We start from the raw sequence: 16,369 nt of genomic DNA on the forward strand, positions 1-16,369 counted from the left end.
GCCCCCTGGCGGGTTTAGTGCTCAGGAATGAGGCAGTCATAGTGTCCTCTAACCATGAACTTGAGAGACTGGAGAGTTGAGATTTCCTGAAGGTCCAGCAGAGAGGAAGGTCTTGTGTGGTGCAAGTCTCTCAGCCCTGGGGGAGCCCAGTGAAACCCCAGCACCTGAGGCCCACCAGGCTGTTTTCTGTGAGCCACGACACAGAGTACTTCTCAAGAAGTCCCTAAGCCTTGGTTTCCTTGAGGAGATTGGTCCCCAGAAGGAAGCGACTGATGGTGCTAGAGTTTTAACTGAAGAGGCTAAAGGAAGGATGGGTCTTAAGTAGTAAAGCGAGGCTCTGGATAGATTAAAACACTGTTTGCTGGAGGCTGGGTCTGTGCTGGGAACGAGATCGCCTTTTCTAGAACAGGGATGAGCAAACTTTTTCTCAAAAGGCCAGAGAACCGATGGAGTACACAGTTGGTCACAGCCACAGTCTGACTTCTGAAGCCATGTGTTCTGCATCCGCGGATAAGAACAATCACAGAGATTCCACCTGTGGTTGGGTGAATCTATGGATGTGGAAACTGCAGACATGGAGGGCTGAGTGTACTTGACTCTGCCTGATTCTACTGCTGGAGCCAGAAAGCCATAGGAGACAGCAAGAGATTAATGAGTATGGCCTGTGTCCCAATCAAACTTTGGTTATAAAAACAGGAGGCTGGGGAATTTCCTGGTGGTCCAGTGGTTGAGACTCTGTGCTTCTACTGCAGGGGGCCTGGGTTCATTTCCTGGTCAGACAACTAGGATTCCGCAAGCCATGTGTGTCACGGCCAAAAAAAACAAAACAAAAACCAACCAATCGACCCCTAAAAAACAGGGAGCCAGTCTGCAAGCCACAGTTTGCAAACCACTGTCCTAGAAGAATATAAACAAAAGAGGGTGGGAGACCTGTCTTACAGAGTTACAGCAGCAAGTATAAAAATTCTCCAGGTGAGACAGAAACGTGTATAGCAAAGGCTGAAAGGGTGGGAAACGTGAGGTCTGAGGCCCACATACAAATGTGGGGCTCTCACTGGAAATACCAGCCCAGAGGAAGGCTGGAGTCTGCACTTAAGTTGCATTTCTAGAATACAGGGATCATAAGGACTGGGGACAATATTCTTCCTGAATATCAAAGATCCCAGGGAAGAGAGAACCGCTTCATTGCTCTTCACCATACCTCATCTCTTGCTCTGAATGTGAAAAACTTGGGAAATTCTTTCTGCAGAAAAAGACATATGAAAGACAATTAAGTCAAGCAAGACTTATTTAAATATTTATAGACTTGTTTTACGATTTTTAACCATTACCCAGTCCACTGCTAGAACAAATCATTTGGAAAGCCATCTCTCCTTTAGCCATTGATCTTTCCCACCCCAATCTACAGAGCAAACTTCAAATAAATGGCACCGAGTCTTGAAGAATGTGAAGAACTCAGATGCGCCGAGCATCGGACTGACCTCTTGGGCAATCAGGAATGTGATTCTTCGGAGTCCACACTCCACAAGGATGTTTTTCTGGATTAAAAACCAAACATACAATAGGATCATAGTTGGTCACACAAAGGAATGAAGCCCTGACACATGTTACTGCTACCTGGATGAACCTTGAAAACATGCCAAGTAAAAGAGGCCAGTCCCCAAAGGCCTCATATTGTATGAAACTCCACTTAGTTTATTGATAGGAAACACCCAGAATGAGCAAATTCACAGACAGAAAGTAGATTAGTGGTTTTCGAGGGCAGGGAAAAGGGTGTTGAGTTCAGGGAAAATGGGGTGGCTGCTGATGGGTATGGGGTATTTTGGTGGGGGTGGTGAAAACGTTCTAAAATAAAATGACCATAATGATGGTTACGCAAGTCTATGAATATATTAGTAGTCTCTCCTTACTGACCGGGGATATGATCCACGATCTCGTGGACAAATAGAACCATGGATAATACCAAACCCTATATATACTAGGTTGTTTTTTTTCCCCCTATACATACCTACAATAAAGTTTAATTTACAAATTAGGTACTGTAGCCCGCCAGGTTCTTCTGTTCATGGAATTCTCCAGGCAAGAATACTGGAGTGGGTTGCCATTCCCTTCTCCAGGGAATCTTCCTGATCCAGGGATCAATCCTGGGTCTTCTGTAGTGTAGGCAGATTCTTTTCCTGAGCCACCAGGAAAGCCCACAATAGGAGATTAACCACATAGAAAAATTATAGCCATTTACTGTAATAAAAGCTATGTGATTGTGGGCTCTCAAAATATTTTCTTGTAGTTTAATGCCTTTTCTGTCTTAACTAAGCACTTCTCACTCACTGTGACCATAATGTTTGCAGTTTAAGGGTACATTTCTTTTTTCCTCCTTCACAATTTCATGGCTAGAAGAGTCAATCTTACTGTAGATCTTAGCAACTCACGTTTTTTTCCTGCCTTATTAAGTCAAGAACTTTCACCTTTTCATTTAAGGGAAGCACCCTATGGCTTCTCTTTGGCATATCCGAATTGCTGGTATCACTACCCTTGCACTTTGGAGCATAATTAGATATAATACAGGTGACTTAACTACTGCAATACCATGACAACTGATGGGACAACCCAGCCACCTCCTAAGTGACAAACGGTGGATGTGCCGGACAAAGGGATGATTCGCATCTGAGTCAGACTGAGCAGGATGGTGCAGTATTTCCTCATAGCAACTCAGAATGGCACGTGACTTGAAACTGACAAATTGCCTACTTATGGCATTTTCCATTTAATGTTCTTGGACTATAGTTGGCCATGGGAAACTGAAACGAAGGAAAACAAAACTGCAGAAAAGAGGACTATGGTACCAAGAAGCACTGAAGTGCATACTTTATATGGAGGAACGGTATGGTACGTAAACTATGTTCAATACAGCTGTTTAAAATATATACACACACACATTATTATACATGACACCACATGTTTATAAAATCAACCCAGTTATCTGCATAAATGGTTGTTAATGTAAGTGACCATTTTAAAATTGGGAGTTTTGGACTTCCCTGGTGGCCCAGTGGTAAAGAATCCATCTGCCAGTGCAGGGGACAGGGGTTCGATCCCTGGTTGGGGAAGATCCCACACGCCGCAGAGCAACTAAGCCTGTGAGCCACAACTACGGAAGCCTTCACGCCCTTGAGCCTGTGCTCCGTGACAAGAGAAGCCACTGCAACAAGAAGCCCGAGCACCTCAGCTGGAGAGCTGCCCCCGCTGTCCAGAGATGGAGAACGCCCGCTCGCGGCAACAAAGACCCCGTGTAACCAAAACCAATAAATACAACAGCGAGTTCTCTGGCTCATCCCAATGAAAACACTGCCTTCAACTCCAAAACCATTTCCTGACTGTATCATCTGCATAAGGTGGTGTATATACTGTGTCATCTTATTACGGCATCTCCCAGGGAGAGAGAAACGCCACCCCCGTGTTACTGCGGGGAGAAGCCGAATTTCTGGCCTGTTCAGCCTCCTCTGCCCAAGGTCACGGGCAAAGCAGAGCCGATGTGGGCAGCCAGGCCTGCGGCTCTGAAGCTCTCAAGACAACTCGGGCACATGGACACCTCAAGACGGTCCTCCTCCTTCTCAGGGACCCAGGCCCAGAGGCTGCCCAATGTACCTTGGACTGCACAAATGTTCGGAAAATGGGCACCAGCTGCTCATCCTCCTGGTGGTCTGCGTGCTGGAGAGCCACGTTCAGGATGTGGATCGGCTCCTCTCGGAGGCTCTGGGACAGAAAACCAAGGGGGGCACCAAGAAAACCAAGTAGAAGGGCCCGGGGCCCCCAGGCCGCCCCTCCTTGGCTTGCTCCCTGCTCACATCCTCACCTTGCTGTCATCCTCGGAGTACAGGGAATTCTGGGCCTTGCTGAAAAGGGGGGTGTCCTTGGGCACGTTGGCAAAGCAGGAGATGACCTTATCAAAGTTCCTAGGGGTGCGGGGCAGAGAGGGAGGGCTGAGGGGCCGCTGCCCCACGAGGTCGTAGGTCAGACCAGGACTCTCCCTCTTTCCCAACCACCACACTGCGAGCACATCCAAGTCTGTGCAGAGCGCCTGTGGTTCCTGACTAGGTCCGAGGCACTAGTGATGGGGTCTTCCCCCAAAAGAAGAATGAACCTATGTGGTTTGAGATGGTGAGTAGAAGAAAGGGTTTCAGTACTTTGCGGGCATGGCTAGGGTCCCTTTTTCACTGGCTGGGAGAGTCCTGCAATCTCATCTCACTTCTCTGAGTCAACTGAGGATAACAAACACGCATTGGAGAAGGAAATGGCAACCCACTCCAGTGTTCTTGCCTAGAGAATCCCAGGGACGGGGGAGCCTGGTGGGCTGCCGTCTATGGGGTCGCACAGAGTCGGACACGACTGAAGCGACTTAGCAGCAGCAGCAGCAACACCTCCCAAAGCTGTTGTGAAGATACAAGATAATCCAAGCATGATGCATAATATACAGGGGCAGGCTGAGAAAGGGCAACGGGGACTTCCCTGGTGGGCTGGTGGTTAACAATCTGCCTCGCAGGGGATGTGGCTTTGACCCCTGGTCGGGGAACTAGGATCTCACGTGCTGTGGAGCCCACGCGCCACAACTGGAGGGTCCGTGTGCTCCAGTAAAAGATCCTGCATGACGCATCGAAGACCCAACACGGTTGGATACGTACACGAATATTTTTAAAAGGGGAATGATACTGACATTTCTGAACATGTTATCTACATACTAACAACGGTTTAAATACAATATTTTTAATGTATCATCTCATGGTGACCCTATGAAGTAAAGTCCTCTTGTACCCCTTATACGGATGAGAAAACAAAGGTATTGAGAGAAAGCATTTGTTCAGAGTCTTATAGTCAAGAAGCAGGGTGAGACAGTATTCAAAAGCAGGAGGTGCTGACATGAAAACTCACACTTTTGATGCTATATTATTCTCTTATTATTAAGTCCCTGAGCCATGTGTCCAGGCCACCCCCACCTGCGTGTGCAGTGAACAGGTGGGGGTTCAGGGGAAGCGCGCTCAAGCCCTGTGGTTGGGGTGTTCTGGGGATACTGAGCCCCGCTGGGTACCTGACGAAATCCTCGAATCTCTGGAAGGCGACCATGGCCCCAATTCGCTGGGACTTGGGGGAGAAGCCACTGTCCATGAAGAGCTCCGTGCTGTGTCTCAGCAGCTCCGGGTTGGTGACACTGATGGGCACGGTCATCCTGCAGTGGGGGTGGGAGGTGGGGGGTGAGGGAGCCGCCTGCAGATCCAGCCCCAAGAGCCGTTCCTGCCCTGGAAGCTTCGGTGAGCCAGCCCCACAACAGAGTCTTCTGAAAGAGGGGGGCTTAGAATCGGAGGTGGAAGGGATAGGGGGAGAGATCCCCCTCTGGCCATGCACAGCACACCAGGGGCCTGGACCTCAGTCCTGCTGGTCTCTCACCTGACCTCCCCTAGGGTCACAATACACCTAGTTTTACAGACACAGGTGTGGAGGGTCCAGTCAGGCTTGGCTTGGGGCGGGGGGTGAAATGTCACCCCTTGTGACCTTCCCAGAGGCCCGGAAGAACAGGGCCGTGGGGCAGCTGAGGCCACAGGTCCCGGGTAAGCTCCTGGCCCTTCTAGCTGACAGCAACAGCAAGGGCCTGAGATGGTCGAGGAAGCCCTCCAGGGTGTCTCCCTGACTGATAATAATGCCATGTGTCTATATATACTAAGGGTCACAACCATGACCAGGACACTCATGTGGGTTCTTCCAAGAAACAAAGTGTGAGTGACTACCCCAGTCTTCTTTCCGAGCAGCGCTGAACTGCTGCAACAAAGAGCTCCAAAGGCAAAGAATTCTAGGACTTCCCTGGTGGTCCAGTGGCTAAGACCCTGCGCTCCCAATGCAGGGGGCCTGGGTTCGATCCCTGGTCAGGGAACTGGATCCCACGTGCCACGACTAAAGACCCCACGTGCTACAATGAAGACTGAAGCTCTCTTGCACCGCAACTAAGACCCGGTGCAGCCAAATAAATAACACAAACAAAGGCAAAGACTGCCTCCTCAGGAGGGCGCAAGTTCAAAAGTTCTTATACCACATCTCTCACAGACCCCAAAATGATCCCAAGCCCCTAGTCAGTCCCCTTTTCTCTCAGCGGGGCAAAGGTGACAATCTTTATTTTGTGGGATGGGGAATAAAGCTGAATAGAGGAGAGTGTGAAAGCTCTTAGCATAGGACTTGATACACGTCATGCCATCGGACAGTAACAACAGTATCCGTCACGGTCATGAAAGGGATCCTCACCATTCATCAACTTTCTGTGTGCCAGGCACGGGCCTAAATGCTGTCTGTGCCTCATTCTTCATCAGGGTCTTGGACAACTTTGTCCAACAGAACTTTCTGCATTGATGGAATGTTCTAGAACCACAATGTCCAATATGGCAGCCGCAAGTCACACGTGAGCTGGTGTGACCAAGGACCTGAATTTTTAATTTAGTTTTGATGCGTTTTAATTTCAATATCCCACAGGGAGGTAGCGCCTACCAGCCCAGACAGTGCAGAGTTAGGAGGCAGGCATGGGGTTATCTCCATGCTACTGAAAAGAGAATGGAGACATGGAGAGACGCCAGGCTGGGGAATGGCATGCCTAATGTCTCCCCAGCGGTTCCCAGACATCCCTGCTGGGTGCCTCCAGAGACAGGACTACAGTGGTCAGGGAGAAAAGAAACATAAGCCACCCCCTCCCCAGGTGGGTGCCACTCTGTACCGGTGCGGGTGGGAGGAGGGCAGCATGAACTGGAATTCTACCACGCAAGTGCCATCCGGGAACTGGCGGTGCTGCAGGCTGGTTAGCTCATAGGCGATGTAGCCCCTCCGCACATAAACCTAATGAGACAGAAGCACAGACTGCACCTGAGAAAGCCCAGCAACAAGCCCAAAACACGATCCCTAGAGCAGAGCAGTGGAGGCAGTGGCAGACTTCATTTTTTGGCTCCAAAATCCCTGCAGATGGTGACCGCAGCCATGAAATTAAAAGACGCTTACTCCTTGGAAGGAAAGTTAGAACCAACCTAGATAGCATATTATAAAGTAGACACATTATTTTGCCAATGAAGGTCCATCTAGTCAAGTCTATGGTTTTTCCTGTGGTCATGTATGGATGTGAGAGTTGGACTGTGAAGAAGGCTGAGGGCCGAAGAATTGATGCTTTTGAACTGTGGTGTTGGAGAAGACTCTTGAGAGTCCCTTCGACTGCAAGGAGATCCAACCAGTCCATTCTGAAGATCAGCCCTGGGATTTCTTTGGAAGGAATGATGCTAAAGCTGAAACTCCAATACTTTGGCCACCTCATGCGAACAGTTGACTCATTGGAAAAGACTGATGCTGGGAGAGATTGGGGGCAGGAGGAGAAGGGGACGACAGAGGATGAGATGGCTGGATGGCATCACTGACTCGATGGACGTGAGTCTGGGTGAACTCTGGGAGTTGGTGATGGACAGGGAGGCCTGGCGTGCTGCGATTCATAGGGTCGCAAAGAGTCGGACACGACTGAGCAACTGAACTGAACTGAACTGAAAGCAGTGAAGGGTAAATGTGCTCACTCTTCAGGATGCTACTTCCTCTGCAAAAGACCAGGTGGTAAATATTTTAGGCTTTTGTGGAATATATCATCTTTACCACAAATCACAACTACTCAACTCTGCTGCTGCAGGGACTTCCCTGATGGTCCAGTAGTTGAGACTCCGAGCTCCCACTGTGAGAGCCACAAGTTTGTGCCATGGACAATATGTACATGTGTGGGCGTGGCTGGGTTCCAACAAGACTTTATTTACAGACCTGGGAAGGGGGCTAGATGTGACCCAGAGACTATAGTTTGCTGACTCCTGCTACAGAGTAATGCTGTCCAGTAGAAATATAACACAGGCCACGGAGGCAGTTTTAAATTAATTTGAGATTTTCTAGTAGACACTTAAGAGGAGCAGGTAAAGATGATTTTAATAACATACCTCATTTCATCCCTAATAACTAAAATATTATCATTTCAACAGGCAACCAATTTTTAAAAAATTGAGATATTCTCCATTCTTTTTGCATACTGAGTCTTTGGAATCCAGTGTGTATCCTACACTTAGAGCACAGGTCAGTCAGACTGGCCACATCTTAGGTGCTCACAAGCCACACGTGGCCAGCATATTAGACAGCATATTTCTGAAGACTAAGCATTGGGCATTTTTTTACTGGATAGGGAATCCGCGGATTAACTGCTATCCTTTGAAATTGCTGCTTGCAAGGCGGGACCTTGGCTAGCATGTGAGAACTTGGATTTGGGGAGGGTTCCCACCATTCCCAGAGAAGAATGGTTGGCAGTGCATTAACTAAGCAAACAGTATGACTTATGCTGAGCATATGATTTCTTCCTGGGAGTTTGGAATTTTGGTATGTGCCAAGCAGAGGGTGCTTATGTGCTGCTGCTGCTGCTGTTAAGTCGCTTCAGTCGTGTCCGACTCTGTGCGACCCCAGAGACGGCAGCCCACGAGGCTCCCCCGCCCCTGGGATTCTCCAGGCAAGAACACTGGAGTGGGTTGCCATTTCCTTCTCCAATGCATGAAAGTGAAAAGTGAAAGGGAAGTCGCTCAGTCGTGTCCATCTCTTCGCGACCCCATGGATTGCAGCCTACCAGGCTCCTCCGTCCATGGGATTTTCCAGGCAAGAGTACTGGAGTGGGGTGCCATCGCTTTCTCTGGTGCATATGTGACCAGCTCTCAATAAAACTCTGGACACTAAGTGTCTAATGAGCTTCCCTGGTAGACAACTTTCACATGTTGCCATAATTCGTTGCTCAAGGAATCAAAAGTTTAGATGAAGTGCCTTGGACCTGGCCCTTGGGGGGTTAGTATTTCACTGTGCCTGTGCCAGAGGAGGCTGGAATAACACACAAGACAGCTGGGGTGACCAGCAAGAACTTTGGACTACAACAGTGAAGTGAAAGTCGCCGAGTCACATCCAACTCTTTGCGACCCCATGGACTACACAGTCCACGGAGTTCTCCAGGCCAGAATACTGGAGTGGGTGGCCGTTCCCTTTTCCAGGGGATCTTCCCAACCCAGCGATCGAACCCAGGTCTCCCGCTTTGCCAGCTGAGCCACCGGGGAAGCCCAAGAATACTGTAGTGGGTAGCCTATCCCTTTTCCAGCGGGTCTTCCCGACCCAGCAATTGAACTGGCGTCTCCTGCATTGCAGGTGGATTCTTTACCAACTGAGCTACTGGACTAAGATAGACTTGATATAAATCCTGGCTCTTTCACTTCTTAGCTGTGTGACCTTGAGCAAGCTGCTTCACCTCTCTGAGCCTCCATTCCCTTTTCTGTGAGATGGGTGTAAGTAAAAGGACCTACCTTGGAGAGGAAATGCTGAGATCATGTTTGCCAGGCACATGGCCCAGGGTCAGGCATGTGGAGTGCAGGCAGCAGATGCCCGGACCGGCACTGGTCAGTACGGAAGCTGTTCCGGGGACCTCTCACTCACTTACCTCCAAGGATGCCATGCAAACCACTTTGTTAGCGTGGTAGAAGAAAGTGGGCAGCACATCAAAGATGGTTGTTTCTGAGAGTATTAATTTCTGCAGGAAATGGGGAGGGAAATGAAGAAGCAAAGGGGAATGCTAACAAATTCCAACCAGCAGTCAGAGCAGGGGAGGGATAGTGGCAGGGAAGGTACGCTGGTCGGTTGTTATCACAAAATGCTGCCAGGCCCCAGGCCCATGAGACCTGAATGTGCAGGCGGTTCTAGGGTGACTGTTCCCAGGGTTCCCAGCTCTAGCCATAGAGGGGGTGCCTGGAAGCTTGTGAATGAGGCAGATTTAGGGGGTGAAGAGGGGGCCCTGGGAAAATGAAGCCAAGACCCAGCCATGTGAGTGCTCGCAGCTCCCAATAAACTCCATCACATGTGGAGTTATAACATCATGCCTCCTGAGAGAGCCTTGCTGCCTTGCCATCCATCCTGCAGGACCCACCCTCTCTCAGAGCTGCCCCTGGGCCCCTCAGGCAGCCCTGGCCACACTGAACTAAACCACTGGTGCTCGTGATTGTGCCCTGGATCCGAGCGCCAACCCATGGAGGGCAGGGAGAGTCCACTTGCCCACCCCTAGGCCCCACTTGGGCCATGGCATGTGCTCTGTGCAACGTGGAAGGATGCAGGTGGCCTCACCTTGAGGTTTTCTGGGCAGAACTGGTGGCCATACATGTCGATGGCAGATAGGAAAATGGACTCCACTTGGTTGTGCCTCAGCTCGTAGGAGGGGAGGTGGGAGGCAATCAGGACCTGTGGGGGGAGGGGATGGAGGGGCTGGGGTGAGCCATCCTCACAGGGAAGATGCCAAGGGCCGGTCCTGCAGCAGAGAGGCTGTGCATGCGGGGAGCTGGGTGTGGTGGAGGATGGCGCCCCGGGAGCGGCGGGGACCACAGCTGGCCAGCCTACCTGCCTGGCTCTGAGGGCCACCTTGCAGTGCTCGCTTTTGCTCAGCTGGGTCAGCTCGTCAAGGATGGAGGTCAGCTCATCGGACAGGGATGGGTCTGGGCCACAGAGCTCATCCTTTAGGGAGACAGAAACAAGATCCAAGGGAATCTTCTATTCCATCAGAAGGAGACAGGCCAGCACTCACTGGCCCTTGGCTGGGGGTCAAGGTGCCCCCGCCAACCTCCCCAGTCTAATACATAAACCCTCCACCATTCTCCACTGCATTTTCACTCACCCATGCATCCCCCCCAAAACATGCCCTAAATTCCTGGCACAAGGGAAAACAGAACCAAGTCTCTGCCTGCATCACTATTAATGGCCAGCAGGTAACAAGTATTTACTGTGGCCAGGCAAGCAACTAGACCCTTTCATTTCCTCAAATGTCCTTTACCCGCTGAGAAGTTACTATATGATACCCATTTTACAGATGAGAAAACTGAGGCTCAGAGAGGCAATGTGCCTTGCCCCCAGGCTACCAAGCACATGCAAGACAGAGTCGTATTTGAACCCAAGGTTCTCCTATCCTTAGGCCCTCTCACACTTTCCTCTGCACGTCTCTGCCTGACTTAAGGGGCTCAGTTTCAGAGAAGAGGGATGAGGGGAAACAGAAGCAGATATGAACAAAGAGTAAGGGCTACGTGAGTCTCTCAGGCGGGTGTGCAAGCCAACTCTAGGAGCCTTGGCATGGGGGGAGCATCTAGGGCCTGGAGACATCCTGCCAGAGAGAAGATATAGAGGTGAAACCTGCCAACGAGGCAGGGATGCTAGTTCCTATGGGCAACCCTCCTCTCTGCTTCTGGAACAAGGGACCTTTCTGCTGGAGACCAGGGCTGGGCGGGACCAGTCTTTGCATCTACTCTTACACCCTAAATGCAAGAAGGGCTTAGGAAAGGCTGAGTCGATGCTCCCTCAATACCCACTAAGACAGAACAGTGACTGCTGGGACCCTGAATACCTGGGCGTCACGCCCCCACCCCCGCACCAGGCTGTTCTCCAGGCAGTCACCAGATGGTGGGGCTGGGGCGGGGGGGTCATTCTTTTCTACCTCTGCATGTCCCTAATTAGAATGAGCCCACATTTTGTTTCTATCATCAGAAAATTTGTTTAACGTATTAACATTTCACACACATACACAAGCACACAAGCAGGTCTGTGCTGAAGAAATCTCATGGGAAATTATTCTCAACCTTCTCTGCCTCCCAAATTTTAATTTGGTTTGTGTTATCAAATGGTGGTGACATCAGTCTCTATCATTCCCCTGGCCTGTGCCTCCAAGGACAGCATGGAACGCAGGCATTGTCCAACGGCCAGGCTGATGGTTTTCTAAGACGAGAGTTCCCTGGTGGCCTAGAGGTTAGCTTTCCAGGCTTTCACTGTCATGGCCCAGGTTCAATCCCTGGTCAGGGAAGATCCTACAAGCTGTGCAGCGTGGTGAAAGGAATAAATAAGAGAGAAAAGACCAAGACAAAGTTTGGTATGAAGTATTTTAAAATCTGGCTACCAGAATCTTTCCAGGGAAAGCCGGTGGAGCCCTGTCCAACCGTGGGGAGAGGACGCCTTTTCCTGCTTACAATCAGCATGATCACCAGCTGGTTCTTCTTGGCCACCTGTGAGTGGGAGAAGATGCAGTCCAACACCTGGGACATGTCTGGCTTCAGCTGCTCCCGGAGGTTTATCACACACTTATCGTAGTGGGCTGCAGGGGACAAGAAGCCATGTGGGGTAAGGCTCTGGGCCCCAGCCCCCGTGGACTCATCACCAGTGCCTGGGGTGGCGACTCTTGCCTTGTTGGAAATGGTGCTCAACCAGCAAGTATTTCCGCAGGAGCTCCAACACCACCGCCTTCATGTAGCCGCGGGCCCCGCTGCGGTACCTGGGGAGGAGGAGAAGGCCGCTGAGTGACCAGCTCCGTGTCCTGGGGTGCCTGCTGTCTCCAGCAGGACTTTCAAGACTTGAAAAAGGAGTTGAGTTCAGTTCAGTTGCTCAGTTGTGTCTGACTCTTTGCGACCCCATGGAGTGCGACACGCCTGGCCTCTCTGTGCATCCCCAACTCCTGGAGTTTACTTAAACCCAGGTCCACTGAGTCGGTGATGCCATCCAACCATCTCATCCTCTGTCATCCCCTTCTCCTCCCGCCTTCAATCTTTCCCAGCATCAGGGTCTTTTCAAATGAGACATTTCTTCGCATCAGGTGGCCAAAGCATTGAAGAGAAAACACTAATAAAGAATCTGGAGGAGGACTTCCCTGATGGTCCAGTGGCTGAGGATCTGCCTTGCAATGCAAGGGACATGGGTTCGGTCCCTGATCTGGGAACTAAGATCCCACATGCTGTGGAGCAACTATGGCTGCAAACCACGACTGCTGAGCCTGTGCGTCACAACTAGAGAGTCCGTGAGCCGTAAGCAAAGATCCTCATGACGCAATGAAGATCCCGCGTGCCACAGCTAAGACCTGACACAGCCAAACAAATAGATAAATATTTTTAAAAAAGAATCTGGAGGCTGCACCCTCTAATCCTTAGGTCTGGGAGGGATGCGTGAGTTGGTCCATCTGTGCTAACTCTGCCAGTCAGAGAGAGGGACGACTTGCCCAAGGTTACACATCCCACCAGAGGTCCCCAGAGAGAAGGAAAAACAGTCACAGAGCTGGGATGCTGAATGGGGTCAGCCTTGCACGAATGAGTGAAGACAAATATTTTCAATTAACCATCCAATGGATAAAGACAATTTGAAAAATAAAACTTGAAAGACATTTACCAAATGATCCCTGTGTACATTTCACTTTCCTTTTAAAACCAAATGGTAACCGGGAGGTTCCTTAAACTATTTCCTCTTCTAAACCATTTCAGAACATAAGGAATGGGACGCTGAGTTTCAGGAAAGTTGAAACTGGCACTGCCCCAGCAGCAGCAAGTGACGTTAAAAGAAAGTACGAACCAAAAAGGCTCCTGTGTTCAAATGTGATTTTTAAAAACACACACGCACACAATATAGGATATACCTCTGAGATTTACATTTAACACAAAAAAGAACCTGCTAGGGAATTTGATCCATTTATCATTTGTTCATACCTACCGGTCATTTGTCCTATACTAAAAAAGGATGGATTAGGGTTAGTGCTGGAAGAGTTCTGGGGAAAGGATTAGCCCTTGGCTACGGAACTCTCACTTTATGGGGAATCCAGACACAAATCTCCTTCCTCCGCTGCAACCCTATATTTTCAGTATGAGTCCTCACAAGCCAAGGATTGCCCTGAAAAGAAGGGCATTTTCCTATAGCCATCTGTCTTCTGCACCTCGTATAGTTTTTGGCACATGGCTAATATGTGCTGAATTAACTCACTCCAGTCTGAAAATGTTTGAATTCTGTCCAAGAAGGCAAAGCTTTCTTGCTGGGTAGGGTTTTCATACAAAAGGGCTGTTCTTTCTATCATCAGAATAGTTCTCCCTGCTCAAGAGCTATGTAAGGCAAAATACAAGTTCTTAAAATTCTTTTAAAAAGTTCTTACAAAGATGGGACTACAGACCCCCTTACCTGACTCTTGAGAAATCTGTATGTGGGTCATGAAGTAACAGAACCAGACATGAAACAACCGACTGGTTCAAAATTGGGAAGGAGTATGCCTAAGACTGTACATTGTCACCTTATTTAACTCATATACAGAGTATATCATGCGAAACGCCGGGTTGGATGAAGCTCAAGCCAGAATCAAGACTGCTGGGAGAAATAACAACCATAGATATGCAGATGATACCACTCTAATGGCAGAACGTAAAGAGGAACGAAAGGGTCCCTTGATGAAAGAAGACAGTGAAAAAGCTGGCTTAGAACGCAACATTTAAAAAACCAAGATCACGGCATCTGGTCCCATCACTTCATGGGAAATTGAAGGGGAAAAAGTGGAAGCAGTGACACATTTTATTTTCTTGGGCTCCAAAATCACTGTGGACGCCAACTGCAGCCATGAAATTAAAAGATGCTTGCTTCTTGAAAGAAGAGCTATGACAAACCTGAACAGCGTATTGGGTTTCCCTGGTGGCTCAGCTGGTAAAGAATTCGCCTGTAACGCGGGAGACCTGGGTTCAATCGCTGAGTTGTGAAGATCCCCTGGAGAAGGGGACAGCTACCCACTCCAGTATTCTGGCCTGGAGAATTCCATGGACTGTATAGTCCATGGGGTCGCAAAGAGTCAGACATGACTGAGGGATTTCCACTTCACTTCACTTCAAATAGCGTATTAAAAAGCAGAGACATCTCTTTGCTGACAAAGGTCCGTATAGTTGAAACTATGGTTTTTCTAATAGTCATGTACAGATGTGAGAGTTGGACCATAAAGAAGGCTAAGCACTGAAGAATTGATGCTTGAATTGTAGTGTTGGAGAAGACTCTTTGAGAGTCTCTCGGACAGCAAGATCAAACCAGTCAATCCTAAAGGAAATCAACTTTGAATACTCATTGGTAGGACTGATGCTGAAGCTCCAATACTTTGGCCACCTGATGTGAAGAGCTGACTCACTGGAAAAGACCCTGATGATGGGAAAGATTGAGGCAACAGGAGGAGGGGTGGCAAAGGATGAGACGGTATCTAACCATCACCAACTCAACGGACATGAATTTGAGCAACCTCTGGGAGATACTGAAGGACAGAGGAGCCTGGTGCGCTGCAGTCCATGGGTCGCAGAGAGTTGGTCAGGACTGAGCAACTGAACAAGTTCTTTACCAATTCCTCCTTTGCAAGGATCCCCCAAAATCACAAGAATAATTTCTATAATCATTTACAGCTTACTAAGTCATTTCATTCCATTGTCTCATAAGCAAAGCTACCATGAGGACTTGCTGTGTTTCAGCACTTTACAAAAGTTAATCTACTGGTAATGCAAAATGATTCAGCATGTGAAGTGTTTTTAATTCCCATTTTACAGACCAGCAAACTGAGACTTGGAAGTAAAGGACGTTGCTTTGTTCTTCTGTTAGGCAGGGCTGTGCCAGGGCTGGAACTGGGGTCTCAGACCCCAGGCACTGTCGATTGGTTTGAGCCTGCCCTTCAGATAGCAGCACCCTGGGGCAACACGTGGATGAGAAAGTGTGACCACCACATCCCACGGAGGGCCCAGGACTCACTTCTGGACCAGCTGTACAATGCTCTGGGTGTTCATGAAGAAGACCTCCCGGTCGGCCTTCCGCTGCAGGGTGGCCGCGTGGCAGTCCAGGATGGTGGCTATCTGAGCGGGAAAACAGGACAGGACTGGCCACTCAGACCACACAATCTGTCCACCACACAGAAGTCACTGGAAGGACCCACCACAGGTTCCCACGCATTCAAAAACCCTAACCCAAAGCCCTCTGGCCCCCCAGAAACAGCTCTATGTGCCCCACTTAACGTGTGGCTTGAGGACTAAAGAGTTCGGGACGACAACAATCACACAAAGACTTATGCATGTTCACACCATCCCTCTTCACAAACACTCCAGGGAAAGAGGAGAAGGGAATTTCCAACACCAGGGCACATGAGGATGCCAGATGGGTCCTATTTTTACAACTAGGTTGAATGCTATTGGCATACTGTATTTGGCAACAAAAATACCTCGAATGAAAAACCTGCATCAATAACAAACTCCCAGAAGATTCCAACATGTACGATTCTCCACTGGGGTCCTTGAGAGCTTTGTTTTCATTATTTCTTAGTTGAGCTAGAATTCATACACTATCATATTCCCCTCCTTCCTTTTAAAGTGTCTATTTATTTCAGTGGTTTGTACTATATTCAGAGAAATATGCAACCATCATCACTAATTTTAGAGCATTTTCATCACTACCCAAAGAAATCCTAGAGCCGTGGGCAGTCACTCACCCCTGCCCTGAGCCCCTGGCA

General features: G+C 49.2%; 1 protein-coding gene and 1 non-coding gene across 2 annotated transcripts in view; one reads left to right on the plus strand and one right to left on the minus strand.

Moving 5' to 3' along the window:
- The window catches only part of ACACB (acetyl-CoA carboxylase beta), a 137,811-nt gene that overhangs the window by 31,898 nt on the left and 89,544 nt on the right, over positions 1–16,369 (minus strand). The window contains 12 exon segments of the mRNA XM_052655120.1: positions 1,202–1,243; positions 1,482–1,538; positions 3,646–3,753; positions 3,854–3,953; positions 5,084–5,221; positions 6,749–6,867; positions 9,512–9,601; positions 10,189–10,302; positions 10,459–10,572; positions 12,069–12,193; positions 12,282–12,370; positions 15,619–15,719. Of these exon segments, the coding sequence (XP_052511080.1) occupies positions 1,202–1,243; positions 1,482–1,538; positions 3,646–3,753; positions 3,854–3,953; positions 5,084–5,221; positions 6,749–6,867; positions 9,512–9,601; positions 10,189–10,302; positions 10,459–10,572; positions 12,069–12,193; positions 12,282–12,370; positions 15,619–15,719 (1,197 nt within the window).
- TRNAG-CCC (transfer RNA glycine (anticodon CCC)) lies at positions 5,848–5,920 on the plus strand. The gene has a single exon. It is a non-coding gene; the product is annotated as a tRNA-Gly (tRNA).

Source organism: Budorcas taxicolor, chromosome 17 (assembly GCF_023091745.1).
Source record: "Budorcas taxicolor isolate Tak-1 chromosome 17, Takin1.1, whole genome shotgun sequence".
Taxonomy (NCBI): Eukaryota; Metazoa; Chordata; class Mammalia; order Artiodactyla; family Bovidae; genus Budorcas; species Budorcas taxicolor.